This window comes from Meleagris gallopavo, chromosome 6 (assembly GCF_905368555.1).
Source record: "Meleagris gallopavo chromosome 6, MGAL_WU_HG_1.1, whole genome shotgun sequence".
Lineage (NCBI taxonomy): Eukaryota > Metazoa > Chordata > Aves > Galliformes > Phasianidae > Meleagris > Meleagris gallopavo.
The window spans coordinates 26029898-26050496 of NC_139409.1; the positions used below are offsets into that span (position 1 = coordinate 26029898).

Consider the following 20599-nt stretch of genomic DNA (forward strand, 5'->3'; position numbering starts at 1 on the left):
TGTATAGTACATATACATGTTTTGATAACTTCTTCAACACTCTCCTCTTCTGACCCAGAAGGTCACAAGAGTTCACTTTCACATCTTTAGACTGAAGGATCCAGTAAGACTGAAACAGCCTGGCTTTCTTGCTTATCAGGTTAACTGGTTTTAGTCCTCACGCTTATTGGATCAGTCTTTGACCTTGCTGTACCACTGCTTACACATCTAGAATTGAACACATAGTCTTAACAGTGTGACTGAGGAGTGGATCAGATCTTTTACACAAGGATGTATCTCTACATGGTCCAGCAAATCAAAAAGGTAAATAAAACTGTGTCACAGTGGCTGCTGTAAAGTGAGAACTCCAATTCATTGATGTCAATTTGCCAATCATTTATGGCAAGTAGTTTTTGAGACCCCTGTATGTTATCTCTGTTGCTCTAGTTAGTTCCTGAGTAATAAACTTTCATTTCTTCTGGAGCAGGAGAGCTCCAGAGGTTTTCTGCAATGAGATTCCAGTGTAAAAAGTAACCATTTATTTTAAAGGTTGTTTAAATTCTTAACAATAACAACAATAGGAACAATTTAAGAGCTTTATGGTATAAGAAATATATTTATCCTAAATATCTAATGAAGTACATACTTTTTTTCTAATGGGATATTCATGTGAATGGATATTTTATATCATGTTCTGGTTTGAATTAATCTATATTTCTACCTCTTACAAAAAAACCCACAAGGAACAATACTTTTCTTTCAATGCCCTGAAACATGAAAATAATGCATGAATGCATTCCTGTATTAATTTCATATAAACTTGCTGGTGGGTAACTAAACTCTGAAGTTTTTCCTGAGGTATAAATTAACCAAATATTAGATTAGATTATAATCCCAAAATCTACATGTAAAGGAGGAACTTGGCACAAAAGCAAGTACCAGTCTCAACTGAAAACTTCTCTCTATTGTTTTCTCATTTTACTTCAAATTACTATCTCTATGCGACTGAAAATACTTAGAATGATCGACAAATGCCAGAAAAAAAACAGTCCTGTCAAATTTGAATTTAATTTGAACATTTGCAATATGGCTTTTGCAAAATTTAAGGGTTCCTATTTGTTGACTAAACCACTCTATATATGCTCCTATTTCATTAATACTTCCTTCACACTGCTCATTTTTTCACACTAGTCTGGGTACCTTTTGTGTTGCACAGCTGACTACATGAAGTTAACATTCAACCCAGCTGCAGAATGGCACGTGAGAAATATTTTCCAACACACTGAGTAAATGATTGATACTGGCAGCTGTCCAAAGCTCCATGCAGACATTATATCAAATTAGAATGATGATTAGTGTACTGATTAAGATTTATTGTCTTTATTCTACTTTATTAATTATTGTTTCTAAGTCATTTCCTTCAGGACATAACAATTAGCATACCTTCATGGAGGCACTTAAAAGGAAATTGTATAAATATCACTGTTGATGGCACAGTTCGTTTCAGAGGTACTTAACAATCCACGAATAGTGTTGTGAAACAGCTGGCAATGATGGGTTATATGCTGTAGACTGTAGTTGGCTCAGCATTAATTAGCACCACTAGAAAGAATCTTACAAGTACCCACTCACCTCCTCACAGTACTTCAGGTCAACTGATTTGCCATCACTGCGAACACAATCGAGCATCCGCGTTTTGATTCCATTACCACAGACAGCCTTCTCACTGAGCTGACATGTGCTCCAGTCTGGAAATAAGAATTCATTAGCGTAGCAGACATTTTAGATAAAACTCATAATGATCCCATCTCCCATTTAATTCTAATTTTGTTGACATAAAATAATCCCCATAGCAACTTTTACACGTGCAATGCTCATGGAGGGAAGCCAGCTGCTACTTGTTTTTGGAAGCAGGCACTGTTCATATTCAATTCAATCTGCACAGATTCTGAGGAAATAACAAAATGATAATTTAAATAAATTTCCTGGTGTTAAAGCATGCACCCTACACCCCAGCTGCAAAGTCTTCAATAATGTTTTGTATGAATCAAACAGACTGCAACAGTCCTCTGTATGAGACTCACAGCTCTGGATAAGAATGAAAAGCTGAAAAAAGTGTCCTGGAAGATGAATGGAACTAAGCCATAGTCTGATGATGTCACTAGATGATAAGACCACAAATACCTGTCACATTGTAGTCATAGTGGTAGCAGTTTTTGTTCAAAGTGCAGACTTCAGTCTCAGTGGCAGCAGGGCAAGACTTTCCTTCCATTGGTTGTCTCAGAGATTCTGATGACCTTTCACGGACACTGCTTCCATTGCATGGCTTGAAAGAGAAATTGGAAATATCTTGATATTATGGCACTCTGATACCTTTCCATGCAATATTATAACAACCTTTCAAGTAACCTCTTGACAGAATGTAAATTTAAAATAACAGGCTCGTGTTGTTGCCTATGAGAAATCATTTCTTTTTTACTTCGGAACAAATTTAATCTGCTGTTTAAATTTGGTACCAAGCAAGCTGAAATATCCTTTAATTGGATAACACCTTGGTATTTTCCCAACTAGTTCATATCTTAGTATTGTGCTTCGAAATAATTTCATTCACAAACTGGATATTTAGAGGCTCATTTTGCGAATGCCCTACTGCAGTGCACTGGAGTCTGAATACTCAGAGGTCCTGAAACTTTTCTTACTTTTGAAGTTTTTGGCATTTTCTTTGGAGATTCCTGTCAGGAAGGCAAGAAAACATCCAAAATCATCTTTCTGTGTTTAACTACAAACTTTGCTCTTTCCAGAACAGTGACATTTTCAATACACTGGTTACCTTCTCTTGCTACAGAGAGGATCAAAGCTAGGCAAAAACCACTGAAGAAATTATTTCAACACACAGAACCTACCCATACTGAACAATGTCCATTTGTGACATTTTTATTTATGAAGATGAACTTTTGGGAACAATTTCACTGAATAAAAAATACCTGCACAGCTTTATTTGCATCTAAGTGTAAATTATGACAGTAAATACAGATATTTACATGTACTTAGTGCTCAGTTCAGCATCTTAACACAATAATTCATATATGATACACTTCTTACCAAAGAACAGCGAGACCATGATCCCCATTCAGACATAACACAGTCTTCTGGACATGGCAGTGTGCATTTTCTAGCACCAAGTGGCATCTCTTCAGGATCACACAGGTAGTCCTCCACAGTGTCAGAAGGACCATCCACAGTGTTCAGCATGCATCTGGAAAAAAGAACTGCACATAAACTGCACTTGCCATGGATTTTGTGCCGTGACTATAATCCACACTATTTTAAAGCATTTTAACATTTTGTCAGCACACAAAAAATAAAGTAATTGAAGTAACAGAATATTGATCTATGAAAACTCAAGTAAGTCAAAGAGATGAAAAGAATTTTTGTTTATATAGATGACAGCCATATAAAAAAATGCACAGAATATAAATGTTCCTTTTTGATGACGCGCCAAGAGGTACTTCAGATTGAAAGAGGAACAATATTGTTTTACCTGACTTTCCTTGTTTGAACACCTTCTCCACAGTTCTCTTTTAAGTCCACATTGGTCACCTTGCAGACGCTCCAGGGCTCGGTAACCCATATGTATTGGCTGCAGTCACTGTGGCATGGGACTACCTCATATACCTGGAATACACACTGAGTGTCAGTTTCGTTGCACACAATCAAGATAAATATGCAACAGAGATCATGCCGAGATATAAGCAAAAAAAGTTAATGATCTTTCTGATAAGAATAACAAATGTAATTAATTTGACATCTATAGAACTTGCTGTTTTAAAGGCTGTAATAATAATATTGATAAAATGCTTGATATAAATCTACAAGAATACCAGCATTAGTATTTTTTATAGATTTGAAAACAGACTTTGAATAGAAATATAGTAATTTATATATATATTTATATATATATATAGTAATTTATATGTAAATTTTCCGTATGTTTTCTTAAAGATACATTGCAGAGAAAAACAAATAAATAAAGGCAGACAACGTATACACTGAAGCATTATCAGGGAGCCCATGTTAAGGTTATTTCACTGTTTTAGAATCTCTTACCTGAGCCTGAAGAAAGTATTTTCATGAACCCAAAAGAAAAAAAAGAAAGATAAAAAGAATGATTAGAGTTAAACATAGGTACTTAAAAAGCATTCATTTTGTTTTCCTTACAAACAATACCCTATGACTTCTGAAAAGCAAAACACATCCTTTTTTTTCTCTTGGATCTTCCTTATTTTTTGAGGAATTTTTGAAGATGCATTCTTTGGAAGAAAATAGAAGTTTACAAAACATAACTACTAACAGTTATGTTACAGATCACTTAAAGCCCCTTGCTTCAAAATTAACTTATATCAGCTAACTTCACACGCCATTATGGGTATTAGGTCAGCACAACTAGAATTTCTAGAGAATCTAAGACTTTATTTTAAATAAGACAGTGTTCGTTTCAGAAACACTATTTTGATAGAAAAACAGAACTGTTAGTTTATGAACTTACAATCAGAAACAGAATCCACCGAACAATGGATGTGCAGAGACAGAGATATCACTATGCAGTTTAACAGCCTATATACACGTAAACCACAATAGTCAGCATATCTGTGCCTTCTGTGAACCAGGCAGGCACTAACTCAGTGGTAAACATCAGCTGGCCCCATAGAGTTGTAGACATTCAGTCTCATCAGGTGATCTCAAATTTGCTCTTCTCATAAAGTGCCTGAGAAGAGGCACTTTATTTGTTTTGTTGAGGATTTCCAAAACGAAAATAGTGAAGCCTTAATTCATGAAAATGTCTGTATATATCTTGCTCTGGTTGACATAAGAAAAAATACATAAAACTTGTATATTCATGTATGTGCTTAGTGATGTTCTCTTGACCCTATCTGTACTTTATTCATGTATGTGCTTAGTGATGTTCTCTTGACCCTATCTGTACTTCTGCAACTATGTCTGCAGGCCATAGTAACTGGTTAGCGTAAGGAGTGCATACCCATCCGCTGAATGACTGAGAAAATAATACCTGGAGGCAAGGAGAATAGGGATGCCCTTATCCTTTTATTTCCTCCAGCAATCTCAGATTAGTCTCTTCACTTGATATCCTCTGAAGACCACTGATGCAATCTTATAATAATCCTGACTGCTATGTCATATTACTATGACTTTTAACCTCAGACAATGCAGAGTAATCTGGAGCTTGGTTTAGGAGCTACTCAGCATGTATGACCCAGGAATACATAGGAGAAAATGGGCTAAATGAGACATCTTCCATTTATTGTGCTCATTCTCCACCAAAAGAGTCATGTATACGTTAGCCCTGGATGTTGAGTAACCAGCTCTTAAAACTTAACAACACCTTAAGCACTTTATTCCCACATTTCACTTGTCTTGCCATTAGAAAAATTTCCCAAGGATTAACCAAAATCTGCTTGCAGCATTCTAAGCCTACTGTTTTTTATTCTATTCATGATGGTCTTGGAAGATGGATTATTTCCTCCTCCTTTAAAAGAGCCTTTTATGTTTATGCTAGCAGACTGCCTACATGCTCCCTATCATCTTCTCATCCATGAGCTAGACTACAAATTGCAAGCTTTTCTCAGAAATAATATTTTTAAGTTTTCTACCTACAGTATAACCCTTCTGTATGTCATATCCCCTATATCTAAGGCCACCAAAGACCCAGTCTAACCACTATGTTATGTATGTATGCACCTAAGCATATCTTATATATTTATATGTACACGTAGTACCAATTATATGAAATAAGTATTCTGAAGCTTCAGTAGTTTTCCAGACAAATGAATGTTGGAATAGATTTAGATTAATTAACTAACTTGTTGTTCCTTGGTAATTAGAATGTAGGCACACCCCCCAGAATATTTCTGAGATGTCCAGAAAATGAATGTATTTTAAATTGAAAGATATATCCTCTAAATTTTTTGACACTATACGATGTGTGTAACTCTCTCATGAAGTACTGCATATTTTTATTTTTCTTTTTTTACAGTAATTACATTATAAATCATTTATGATTATTTGGAAAACGTCACATTGCAACAAATCAAAACACCGGTAGAGGGCAATAGTGTTGCACATAAGAGGCCAACAGACCTTAAGCAAAATCACTTAGATGCAGGACAAAAATGAGCCTGTTATGTTCTGCACGAGTATTAAAGAAATAAAAATATTTTTCTATAGACTACATATTTTTTCCTGTTGAAACATATTCCTCCTAATCTAAATGATTCTTATGGGCTGACCCAAATTCAGCAACACACGTTCTAGTCTATGTTTTGCTAGACCAGATCACAAACTTAGTTTATTAGTTGAATACATATTTTATAAACTAAAATTAATTACATTCCCTAAAGCAGAAAATTAGAACAAGATGCCATTTCACTTTGTGGTAGCAAAATGTCAATAGGATAATATTAAGTACACGCATTTTATTCAAATGTAGATTGACATCACATTTACAGAGATCATGTGGTCATTCAACATGCCTTTGCAAAGTAAATTAAATTCAACAACAGTATTAATATAAATCGACTTCAAAAATTGTAAGTTAATTGAAAAGGCATTTTTTTTTCCTTCCTAAAACTCTACAAGTAAACAGGAAAACATGAACAGCCATGTACCAATCTACTGCACTATAATACAGCTTTACTTCACACTGGCATTAAGTGAGCCATCAGACAAGCTCACCATGTTCTGTATCTGTAATGCCCCGTCCCTGGAGGTGTTCAAGACCCTATGCAGCCTGGTCTAGTATTAAATGTGGAGGTTGGTGGCCCTGCATGTGGCAGGAGGGTTGGAGATTCATGATCCTTGAGGTCCCTTTCAACCCTGGCCATTCCGTGATTCTGTGAACTTCAGGGGCTTGATTTGAATTAGTGCTAAACTTATTCCCACAGATTAAATGTTCATTCCTCATCAAAACACTCCCAGTATGCTCTAAGGTCATGTCTCTTGGCTTAGTATCACTTGAACAGGATTTAGTTTGGGCAGCCAGATTTTTCTCTACGAAAATCAATTCTGGTTACTGGGACAACATGGAGATTGACTTCAGAAGCACACTCCTGAACTGATATACCAGTGCAGGTATACTTGGAAGGTAAGGATCTAATTGATTAAAATGCCATGAAGGACAATATTCTGGGTGTTTGAAGTATTATTTATTTTCAGATCTAGGATGGTCTAGAATGCAAATAATCTTAGTAGCTCTGGCATCTGTAATGAGAAATACTTCACCCACTGTTAAGAAATTATCTTCAGAAACATGGTCTTCAGCATCTACATTAACGAATATTTTATTGTCTCTACAGTTCAGATTATGCACTAAACTCTTGCAAATGATTGAACAGATTCTGCGCCAGCTGAGGAAATTTAAGCAATCTCAATCTACGTGCATCTGCCCCATATTTGTGTAGCCTTTTCACATAAGACAAACAAACAAACAAACAAAAACAATACAGCTAAAAGTGTTTTCCGAGGTATGGCAAAACTACATCAATAATGTAAATATAAATAAAATTACCTGATTGACGTGATCTAGCTTAGGACAGGGTCTTCCACCATTGTAGGGCTTTTCACGGAGCCATTTTGACCGAACTTTTACCCCACTTCCACAGGATTTACTACAGCGAGACCAATTGGACCACTCACTGAGCTTGCAGTCTGAAGGACATGGAATAATACAGGCTTCCTCAATATAACCTGGGTGAATGGAAAAGAAAGTGAAATCTCTTCAGCATGTCATTCTGCTACTTCTCCCTGAAGCCCTCATCTAGTTCATTTAGATCATCCAAAGTTTGACTTGACAGGACTGTGTGAATAGAGAGATTTCTTCATAATGAGGGCTAAATTAAATTCTGCAGAAAATTGACACATATAACCGGAGACTATGATAGAGTAACAGCTGAGCATCCTCACTACTATCTGATTACGATTCACATTCATCAGATCTCAGCATTCAAAATTTCTGACAGCAACAGTGTAACTGACACTAACCCACACCTTGTTTTATCATTCTTATCTTATACCGTGAAGCAATTCGTTCTTGAACAAAAGAAGGTTTAATTAAAAGCCTCTTCCATAACTGTAAAAAGTAAGCTGCAGTTATTAAATATATATATCTCTCCAACTGAATGAAAAAATTCATCTCTTGTCAGCACAGAGCAGGGGAACTTAACACCTTGTGACCTTTCTAAGGCTAGAAAAAGAGAGTGGTCTGCCACATTAATGATGTGCCGATTAACAACCATCTGCCCCCAGTAACACACTGAATAATTGCACTGAATGGAAAAGCAGATGTTTGGTTTGGATAAGTCATCAGCCCTGAGAGGCTGGAAAGGGGAAGAACATGGTCTGTAGGGAGTAACGTGAAGCCTCAATTCACAGAGTAAGAGAGAATGTCTTTCTTTAAAAGCAACATATGCCACAGCTCTATGAAGTGTGTCATTTATGCCAATATTTACAGCAGACGATACAAAACCTCAGCAAAAAAGTTGGCTTTTGCAGTATTTATACTACAATATCCTAAACTGTAATGACCTATTACCTTCCCTTTTCTGTATCTTATCTTGAACACATTTACTGTTGGCAAACATTGACTTTAATAATAAAAAAAACTCTTAGTATATATAAAAGTGAATTAAAATATTTAATAAACAGCTGGAAAATTAATACTTACATGGATAAGACGATTCTCAAATGACTGGCATAGCTACATATATTTCTCACATAACACAATTTTAAAAAAATAAATTAAATACAATCACTGCCATTTTCATCTGAGCCAATCTTAGCAGCTTTGTTTTTAACTTGTACTTCTAAAGAAAGCTATCATTTCTCTTCTGACGCAGCCAATACCTAACCATCACTTGTAATATACAAAAAATCAAAACTCTTAAGAGATTTCATTTCTATATATCTATTTCCATCTGTTTCTATCAATTTGTGTTAAATACAAAAATACAAGCGGCTTTTTTCAAACATACCGTAAAATTCAGAATATCTTATAGCCAAATTCAGATGATGGCTTTAGTCCAGCTAATTCTCCTCTGCTTGGCACTTCTAGATATTTAAATAGTTTAAATATACATAGCCTGTCCTGAAAATGAGCACTGAAGACCTATTGTTTATTAAAATATCTTCCTTAAAATGGCTAGAATGCTAAAACTACAGGCAAGTTCATCAAGTATCTCTGGCCAATCGTTCAGTGATACTGTATGAAAGGTATACTGTGTTAGACAAAATATATTTTTGAAGATCATATCACTGCAAATGGGAGGTGGTGACACACTTTGCCTTGCAGCAGTAGATGTAAAATTGGTTACATTTCACCTTAACTCACATCTCTGGGTTAGTCTTGGAAATCAGAGGTACCTGACTGCAAAGACACATTTTACATTGAACTTTCACTTCATAAATGTCCAGCTCTGTATCTTCATCAGAAATTAGCATTCAACAAGCTTTCTCAGGTGCTATACAAAACCATGTATGCATACTATTAAGAAATTACTGAATGAAAATTCACAGCAGAAAAGAAGTTAAAAGAAGTAAATAAAAGGAAAAAAGGATAGTGATATTTACTGTTCTAATGGAACTATCTGAAGATCTAAGCATTCTTTCTAAATTTGCTTGAGATTCTGATACACTGCATTAAGTTTCAAAATAGCTTCTTAAATTTCTGTACAGGAGAAATCTACAGTAACACAATTATACCATTTAGCATTCATTAAATTTCTGCATCTGACAATGGTTTGGTTTTTCAGTGTAAAGCTAAGGAATTGGACATGATTATGCTTGTGGTTCCCTTGCAACTTAGAATATTCTATAATTCTATGTCCCTTTACAGAAGGGACAGACTAATGGAGAATGGTAGAAAGAGTAAATAAAGACAAGTAAATGGAATAGGAAAATAAATAGCTGAGAAAATAGTTAAGAAAACTGTGAAGACAAATACTACATAGGAAGAGAAAACAAAGAAAAAGGAGAAAAGATATAGACATTCTGCCCAAAGCAATACCTTGGCAATGCATAAACAGAATGAAATTTCTTCAAGAGTCTACTCAGGTATCAGAGCGAAACAGAATTAAGAACGTTCCCACAAATAAAAACAGAGGACCAAAGGAAGAAATAATAATAATAATAATAATTAAAACACACTATTTTGGCATCTGATTTTTATTCTCTAGGTGATTAATGTGTAGAATGAAAAGACCCTTGTTATATCTGACATTAAAAATTTCTGGTGTACTCATTCTTTGGTATCTTTTCTTCCTCTCAGGCACTTCGCTATTTCAGCTTAAAAATCTATTTTTAGCTACGCCCCTGGACTCCCCTGGAACCTAGGCAGAAGCAGACTTCAAATTGCTTGCAGATATTTCTTTAGCCAAGAAAGATGATTGAATATTAAAAGTTACATGCTGCAAACGACATATTGTGCTCCATTTACTACTCTTCTAACGCCACTTTTCAGAAAATGTTTCTCCGAAGCAAGTCATCACCTCAGATGCCTTCTGTAAATCTAATGTCAACATATCTTAAAATTTTAGGATGAATAAGGATAATAATCTCCAGAAATTCATAGCAATCACCCACAAATCAAAGAAAACTGATGTTCAGGAAGTTTGAAAAATGTATACTCTTTTTTTTTATTGGTTTGCTTGTTTTCCTTCAGAGTAGAGCTGATTTTAATATATTTCTTGTACTTGTATTTGTAAACTTTGACCATTCCGTAAACATTTTAGTGAGAAGAGAGTATCCTGTGATATAGGAGAATTACACTAAAAATACAGAAACATAAAAAAAGACATGCAAATGAGACTAATGTTGCAGTACATCGTTCGTGATGTGAAAAGGACATAAATGGGGCCTTTTTTCAGTTTTCAGTCTTGTTCCTACTGATTTGATCATCCTTGAGAGGGTGCAACTTCTATTAAACACTCTAAAAGCATATTAAAGAAACAGCTCGCTAAAGCCCGAGGGCAGAAGGATGTCTATACAATGGAATATCACACAATTATATCACACGTTCAGGTTATGTAATACAATTACAGCAAATTGCATGCTAGAGCCTTGAGGTGTAAAGAATGAGCAAAAACAGGACAGAAGCAAAGAGAAGAAAAAAGAATGAAAGCAGGGAAATGCTGTGAAGAAAAACAGAAGAAAATAAGAAGATGAGAGACAGTGAAATATCAGACCAACACAGCAAAGACTAAATATATATGCATTGGATATCTGCAGTTCATGTCCTGACTGCTGTTTATACTTCCTTTAGCTCTTCATATTCTTTGTAACATATGAAGACTGAAAAAATGAAATCTTGGGATACTGTGGTACATAGCCTTCTGTCTGTAAGGTACAGAATGGTACTAGAAAGTAACATTCATTTCTTCAGGTCTACTCCTTTTTCTCAGTGCAGTAGTTTCTCAATTTTTTCAGCTCCTATCAGCTGAACTTCACAGAGCTACAAAATGGTCAGTTGTCTACTATGAATGAGAACATGGATATTCTATCATTAAAGATTTGATACTGAGCCACAATTTAACAAATGCCTTAAACTTCAAAGAGTATGAACTGAATTTGTTATTAAAATGGAATTGCTTACAGCCCCATTGCTAACTGGTAATAAAACCTGCATTCCTAGAACAAGTTAACAGATGTGCTGGATAATTTCCAATGAGGAACTTAAATGAACTGCACACTTCGTCTAATGACAAAGCAAGTTATGTAGCTTAGATTCTAATTTTCCCCACAAACTGTAATTTGCGATGTATAAGTACAGACCAACTACTTATGTTGAAGAATGCAGACATAAAGAACATCATGAAAAATCTTTACATTTACTCTTTTGTCCTCAGGATTGACAGAATTGTGTTCTTGCTTTCACAAATAAAATGTTATGCTATGTTTCCAAGAAAAATCTGCATAGTTTCTTGGGATTTTTTTTGTTCAGTGTTTAGGTGTTCTTTTGTCTGATTGGTTGGTTGGTTTGTTTTGCTTTTTTATTTTTTTATTTTTTGGCTATGAAATACAAAATTCTAGGATTCTATCTTCCAGGACAAAAACAAACGAACAAACATCCCTCCCTCCCGCCCCTCCAAAAAAACAAACAAAACAAACAAACAAAAAACAATGTCTCCTCCCCGACACCTAAAAAATAAGGCAAAACAACCCAAACCCACAAAAATCTCATGACTTTGCAGTTCAGCTCTAACAGGATTTTGCAGGATTACATTTTACAGGACAAAAGTTACAACCAAGAGCATTCATACTTCTGCTTATCCATGGAAAAACATACTGCACTTCATATGATTTTATTTTTTTTTCAGAATTGCGTTTTCAAAACCTTAAAATCTGAGGGCAATTATTAATGCCTAACCAGCATTTCTGTCTCTGGTGAACTAAACACAGGTCTTTGGGTTGATGGGTGACTGCCTCATAATTGCTGTGCTGTTGACAGACTAAACATGCTGGCACTATAATGCAGTAGCCCATGCTAGTAACTGCAGTGCAGGGCAACAGGTAGTACATATATTCCAAGAGAATACATAACAGCACAAACACAACATCCTGTATGTGAAAAAAAAAATATTGGAAGATATATATGCTAGGAAACTGTAAGGTACCCTAATAAAAGTTTGAGAAACTATGCATATTGCCATATTGGATTATAAGCTCTTATGGGAAATACATTAATTTTAGAATAAACACTCAACAGAAAGTCTCAATTAAATTTTAATACTTTTTTTTTTTTTTGGCAAATTTGTATTACTTCAAGTTAGAATATTGGAAGCATACAAAAAGATTTTTAAAAGTCCTAATACAAGTAGATATATCAAGTTCTGATTGTTGTCTTAGACAACACAGACACTGTTATAAACTACAAGGTTTTACTATCACACCCATAAGCAATTAAATACAAAATTTCTTGATTCACATGGATATTCCCAGCAGCTGTTGTAAAAGTATTCACTGATATACAGATATTCCTCTCTAATCCCCTGCATAAGCCTTGTAGCCATGGAGGGCTTTGTAGAGTCAGCACAAATCAATGCATCTCATTTAATTAACGCTAAAGGGGGAAATAACCTCACACTAATAAGGCAAGGCAGCAGACAAACTATCCTGGACTGGTTCACTCTGCCTAAGGTCTTAGCAGTTAACTGACATGAATTAAGAAGGGTAATACGACCCATATAAAAATGCTGCATCTGTTTGCCATGCTACTATGCCTGGCTTTGCTACACACACACAAACACAAACTCTTCTCAGCTTATGCGGATTTGTAATGTATGATGGAGGAAAACAAAATATTGTTGAATAAACATTGTAGTTCATAAGCATGGCAGTGGCCTGCTTCTGATTTCATCAATTCAAAAAATCCAAGATATGCTTTAAAGGGAACAGAAAAACACTGTTTTGATTCTTTTCACAAACACATGAAAACATACTGCTTGAAGATACCTGTTGTTATTCACAGAACTCTAGTATAGTAGCAATGATAGGGATAAAGCAATGAAAAACAACTGCTGCTTTTCTAATGGAAAAAAAAAGCCCCAGAAAATCTCTCACGTAAGTATCAAATCTTAAACTGTAAAAACTGTACATTTTTTTATTTGTCCAGTAAAATTACCAAAGTAGAAATGAAACAAAGCAGAAATCAAAGAAAAATGTGTATGTCTTCCATTGAAGAGACCAGCTAAACAACAAGTAATTTCACCTGACAGTGCCACAGCTGCTGTCAAGCATCAGCTGTTAGCTTCTGCCCACACACTGCATAACTGATATTACTGAAAAATACAAAAGCAGAATTTTTAAATACTAGCTCCTTTATCAATAAATGTAGCTCAAATTTGGAAAAACAAATGAAAGGAAAATCACATTATTAGACATATGTAATAGTAGGGGAAAAAAATAACATTGGATAAAAACAAAATACAAAAAAGCATCTTGTCCTTCTGCAGCTGAAACTTAAGACTTTTCAGCTGCTCGGGATTTGTTTTGAACTACTTTCTAATCTACAGAAAGCTAAGGACCTTGCTCAGAAGGACTTTTCCCCCTACCTCTTCACTATTCACACCTAACAGCTACAAGAGCTAAATATTTAACGACGTTTTACCTTTCCTAGTCTCAGAGTTATGGTCACTCCTGAGTTTTTGACAAACCTGTTCATGCTTGTGATTTCATAGCTGCACTCAAATTCTCATATATTATTGCACAAAGTCTCTCACGAGTGTATTAATATAGGTGTCTTCCTTGTGTTATACACTTCCTTTAGCTCCTCAGCTTCTGTGAAACTCAATTTTTTCTTACCAAATCTTTTGAACTGAGATGTGTCAAGCAGTAAAAAAAGCTCTGAAGTATTTACTTCTGTGTTCTTGCTCACCTTTTCTTTTCTGAGGAAGATTGAACTGTGATTATAAACAAACACCTTGTGCGTTTTCTTTTTGGCATTGCAGAGCAGGTCTGTCTTTTGATTCTTCCCACTCAAAACAGCATGACTTGCAATGCAGACTTATTCATGTCTTCATAAATTTACATGGCAATACTTTGACTTTCTTATGTCTTTTTAGTACACCACATGACATATTCCATGATATATTAAAAACATCAGTGTGGGGATAGTTTGTCCCTTTTGTCAAATTTAGAGGACTTTGTCACAGGTGAAGTACAATTATATTTACATTCTATCTCATTATTTCACAGTGTCACGAGATAACAAAAATTCAAGTAAAAGTTGGGCAATACAAAAAAATAATCCTTAAATAATCATCTTGATTTCTTTCTTAATTCAAGCTGATTTGCAAAATCATATCCCATTTGTGATTATATACTGTACTACTTTGAAAAAAAATAACATATTCATAAGAACCAACAATGAAATTGATTTCTGAACAAAGCAGATAACATAGCAGACAAGCCTTATCCTTCTTTGGACCAGTTATAAAATTAGTGAAAAATTCAGTGCTATCATTTCTGCAGGGAAATAAACAACTTTGTTAGAATTTACAAAAATAACCCAAGCAAGTTTGAGTTATGAGACCTGTCAAGTTTAGCTTGAAAACCTAAAAGTAGATTGATGGGAAGCCACAAGGCACTTTTATTTGCTAGCAGGTGGGATAACCATTTTGATACCACTGAAGTCCCTTGTTGATTTGGCATAAAATAACTTTTATGTTTGTTCTTAAAGACAAAAAAATACAGCACGATGAAATCTAGAGATGATGTCAAACTAAAGAACTGTCATATAGCAAGGGCATGAAAACAACAAGAAAACATCGTAAATGCTGAAAAGATATAAAATAAGATTTAACTGGCAAAACAGCAACTTATACATGTTGAGCAAAATAAAACAAATCATTGGAACATAATCCATGAATACAAAGCAGATATTCAGAAAAGGCAGCGAACACACACTGAAATTAGATTGAAACATCTATGTCATCTGTCCTAGCCCCTTTGTAACTGCAAAAATATGCTAAATCTGAAAAATGCTGAAGGCAGACAATAAATTAGATAACCCTTAGAAATAGTATGTACTGTGGTTATGTACAATGTCTATCAATGATAGAGTGCTGTCCTAGAAGAGCTACTGGAAACTGTAATTTTAGTGACATATTCTTTAACATCAGTTTAATTCCTTAGCATCAAAGTCAGTTTAAATATCTCATTTCCTGTGCACCTGAAATACCTGTCAAATAATTTTAGGATGCACAAACAACAGCAATTCCAAGTTTCACTTGCCCATACGTTACAACATAGATAAGATAGAGGCACTCTTTCCTTCAAATAGAACTGATGAGGAAATGCACATAGATGCCTTGTGCCTGACTATCAGAAACATGTAATGCATTAGGGAAAAATTAAAAATCGAAGAATAAAAAAACCAAAAACCCATGCAGAAAAAACAACAAAACAACCACAACAACTAACAAACAAACAAATATTAAAACGTCAAAGGATTCTAGCTTTCCACCCCACAATAATCACAGCAACGACTGAAAAACATTTCCAGATTACAAAGAGAGCAAAAAGAGATTTCAGATCTCCAGTCAGAAAAATGGGAAAAATGAAAACTGTAAGAAGAAAAAGAAAATACAGCTATGCTATTTTATATTTTGGGAAGGTTCTCTCTAGAGTCTACTAGTGCTAATGGCATGTAACCTGTAACCCTGGGTATAGTAAACACAATAACAATATGTTGTCAGTAGTTATTTCGCTTACTGTGTGTGTAGAGGACATTAACTTATAAAATCCATTAGACTGGAAACTGTCATCATAAAGAGTTGTAACGGTAAAGAAAAATGGTTGAGAAATTTTTAATTCCTCCTTTTTCACTCTCTGATTCTTGCTACGGAACTCCTTTGATTTTTATTATTAATGTTATTATTATTATTACTTATATTATTTTACTTATTATTAAATTATATTATTTTATTTTAAGCTCTGTTTTAAGCTATTTGCTGCTATTAAGGTTATTGAAAAATAGAAATACAGTGAGCTCAAGTTATGTAGTGCAAAACCTGAGTCTGTAACATCCTGAGAAAATTCTTCATTTCACAGGAAAGTGGTTTGGTGTCTGGATTAGCCAAACTTCTCACCCCCACTCCTTCAAGTGTTTTTACTTCTCTTTGGGTTTATGAGTGTAGTGCAAAACAGAAAGCAGATATTCAATTCCCATTCCATACCACTGTGGTCAGATACTGAATGTGCACTGCCAGGGTTTCAAAGCAGCTAAGTCTGTGCCTGTTCTACATAAAAGAACAACTTCCACCTCTGTTTGCAAATTACCTAAAGCAACACATTACTTACTGTGCATAGCATCTACAATTTGATCTTGGACAGACAACTTCTATTTTCCTTACATCTTGTCTGGGCTGCTGTCACAAAACCTGATAGCTCACATTCTTCAAGTCAACAATGATAACAGACATTAGGCCATCAGACCCTCTGTGTTCCCATAGACTTCCATTCTTTCTACTTTTCACTGACCAAGGACGCTCTGGACTCAATGCTAAAAGAATACTACTATCCCACATGGGGTCACATTTAGTTAAAGACAATCAACAAAGAAATTGTATTTTGGTGACTTCTGAACAGTTCAGATTGTTTCACAGCACTTCTTTCAGCCTTCCCTACCAATCTTTTGATCCTGATTCCCTCAAGATAACCACCAAACACAGGCAGATCTGTGCTCATACAGCTGCAGATCATTACAGATGGCTGTCTTCTGGTCCCACAAAGAATGCAAATAGTCCCAGTCAGAACGAGAGTATGTCGGATGTGCTCTTAAATCTATATAAAAGGACAAAATTGAGCTTAATTCCTTGTTGACCTCAACACACAGAGCAAACAGCTGAGAATTTAACTAAACAATATGATATGTACTCAGAGATATTTTCTTTCCCATGAGAGTTTAAGATTTAGGTATTTTTTTTCAGCGATTCCAAAATGAGACATACATAAAATAAGACACTGGAAAAAAAATAAGCCAAATTCAAATTTTGGATCTGTATTAAAAAAATTAGGTTTTTTTTTCCCTTTGGTATACATTAACAGCACCAAAAATAAAAATAAAATTTATTTAGAGCAAAAAGAGAAAATTCTTTACAAAATTATGTTCCAGCTTTGCTTTGAGACATTAAGATATTAAGTGTATGTTTACTTTTCTATCTAACCACAAAGATGTCTCAGCTTAGCTTCATAGTCAGGAGATTGTACTGTACCCTTGCTCTGTACGGGAATTAATAGCATTAATTCATAAGATCCCCTTAAGAAATTTGAGTATTTTGTTATTAACTACTTTAGCTTCATTCAGGTAAAAAAGAAAATTTCTGATACCTTAATTTAACATTATTACAATATACGTATAAACAAACTAAACTTACATTGACCTCTGAATGGCACCCAGCTCTTCAAACCAATAGTTCAGATACACTTCTGCACTGCAAGCAGGAGAACAGATGAACACAGAAACTCCAGTGATGAAAATTAGCACATTTCTGGCTCAGTGAAAATCAGAAAGTGCCAATTTTGATCCTTACACTACAGATGCGTCCGTTTCAGGAAGGTGAGTGTTCCCTCCAGGAGCAACATGAATACAAGGACTATAAAGTCTTTAAGCAACCTGCATTTCCACATGACAGAACTACACAGAAATAGTGTTATGCGCTGTTGATCTCAGACCAAAGTATATCTATTAATGAGCTGAGGAGGGTAGAAAGGCTAGAGAAAAGGCTATTTAAGGAGATTAGAGTTATCTAAAGATTCCGTGTTTATTCAAATTATGGAAATAATTTTCATCTTTCTCAAAACAGTCCTGTGCTGTCCCTGTTTATTTTTTAAGAATTTGACTCTCCTAAGTATTCTCAAATTTGGAAGAACAGTTATCAGGAAAAATGATAAGATTTTCCCTTCATTTCTTAAAATACCTAGTTACTAATTTACTATTATTTAATTTTAAATACTACACTGTAGCAATCAGTACAAAGTTTATTGTTTTGAGAATCATCACTGAAATGTCTTTTTAGAAACATACCAACTGTGCACTCTGTTTGAAGATATCTTGCGACAAAAATCTGCCTAAGCAATAAATATCAATCTGCTAATTCTACCTGTACAAATATAGATGGAACAGATATGTAAACAGATGAAAACAGAGATCTTTAAATACCATGACTGTTGCATCGCGATGTTTCCACAAGTCTGCTGTTCTGATCATAGCATGCCATGGCCTGGTAACGATAGCCTTGTCCACATTCCTTAATGTCTCCTTGCACCTTCATTCCCAGCAATACTTCCACTTTGCCCTCTGGTAAAATACAGTCTGACCAATTTCCCACAGGCTGAGCGCTGTATTTATCACATGGACAAAACTGATTCTCAATCAGAGGATATAACTGAGAATTTCTGCATTTATCTTTTTTCTTACTTTTTCCTGGAAAGAAGAAAAAAATATTTTAGAAAGTTTGTCTCAGTTTACATCTCCAAAAAATTTCATTTATCCATCCTTAAGACAATTCCTCCAGCAAAGATAAACCTCAAGCTAAAGTCAGCAAACTTAAGTGCTTTAAATCAAATACGCATTCCCAAAATTAGTTAGATTAATTATTTCTCTTTAGGTTAATGACTTTTTTTTCCTAAGGAATTAATGCATAAATTCTGTACACTTTAGGTACATAGGTAATGCTCTTTAAAGATAAAGTCATATATTTGTGTTTACTTTGGATAAATGTTCTTGTGGGGTATATTTTAAAAAAGTTAATAATTAAACAAATACATGATTTTTGCTCTACTAAAGGAAAAAAAGCAATATGCAGTTCAATTAAAAAAAATTATCTCTGGATAAAACTTTCTCAAGTGGAAGAAAATTGCAAGAGGAAGTAACATACAGCTTTGTCACAGTAGTACTTTTTTCAAAATGTGAAAACACTTTCATTTCACTACCTGTTGTCATACATTTGTTAATAATTACTATTCCTATGAATGTAAAAAGCTCCTTCTATGAACTCATGTTTTTCTCCTAATCTGATTTTCCTTGTTTAACTCAGTGTATCCATCCACCCATCTCCAAACCCCATTAAATTTACTTTTAATCTCCTCCACAGTAAAGTTTGGTCTATTTTCCTTTCCATATAAAACAGCTTATGAAATAAATTCAAAAGTTTTTGCAGAACAGTTTTAAAGACTCCTGTTACTTAGATTATACTATAAATTAACATTCTGCAATATTCTGCTTGCTTTTCAAAAGTATGGGACAGAACTTTGCAGCACCTTCAATGATTATATTTACTATCGCTTTTGTTTAAAATAACAAGGTACTTCTAGAAAAAAATTTCTTCTTCTGACAACACAACTTTTTATTAAAAATACCCCTCTCTTTGAAACCCTCATCTTCCTTTGGATAATTATGAATGCACACCCAGATAACCTTTATGGCAGCTATGTAGCACATTGCAATAGATGTAACACCATATCGCTGCTTTAACAAGTCTGAAGAGGTAACTCAGGACAGGGAAGTACTTCACAGTGTAGACAGTGTGGTAGGATAATTGATTATTTCTTGCTTTGTTTTTAAAATTAAAAGTAAAGAAAAAAAATAATCTATTTTTTCTCCTCGTGCAGAAGCAAATCCATCAAAAGTTCACTGGAGTTACAAGACAGTCACAATGAACCTTCTTGAAGATCATGAATTATTCACTGTTTACAGATCTTCTGATTTACAGCAGGATGAAGTGACTGATAGGGATTTTATGCTATCATATTCTTTCTGAAACTGCTAATGGGCACCCCCCTTAGCTAGCTTTCCTCCTCCACAGACAACACAGACTAATTGGCAAATAGTGCTGTGCCACAGGCCGAGTCTTGCACTTCAGGTTTCAGTTACAACTTGAAAATAGAACAGTTTTGTGTTGCTTTTTTTTTTCTCCTTCATTTCATGGAGAAGTAAAAGAGCAGATTTAAAGAAAGAAATTAAAGAAAAAGTGTTTTTCAAAATGGCAATGTGTCTATCACATGGAGCAAGTAAAAGTTTCTGGAAAAGGATTAACTGTTATTGGAAAACTTT

The 20599-nt window shown here is 34.6% G+C and overlaps 1 protein-coding gene across 1 annotated transcript in view; it reads right to left on the minus strand.

Moving 5' to 3' along the window:
• Positions 1 to 20599, minus strand: part of THSD7A (thrombospondin type 1 domain containing 7A) — a 192197-nt gene that overhangs the window by 22600 nt on the left and 148998 nt on the right. The window contains exons 14-20 of the mRNA XM_085227509.1: positions 18707 to 18970; positions 7562 to 7740; positions 4087 to 4092; positions 3521 to 3654; positions 3082 to 3235; positions 2164 to 2305; positions 1612 to 1727 (exon numbers count right to left, since the gene is read on the minus strand). Of these exons, the coding sequence (XP_085083635.1) occupies positions 1612 to 1727; positions 2164 to 2305; positions 3082 to 3235; positions 3521 to 3654; positions 4087 to 4092; positions 7562 to 7740; positions 18707 to 18970 (995 nt within the window). The remainder of the gene's footprint in view (positions 1 to 1611; positions 1728 to 2163; positions 2306 to 3081; positions 3236 to 3520; positions 3655 to 4086; positions 4093 to 7561; positions 7741 to 18706; positions 18971 to 20599) is intronic.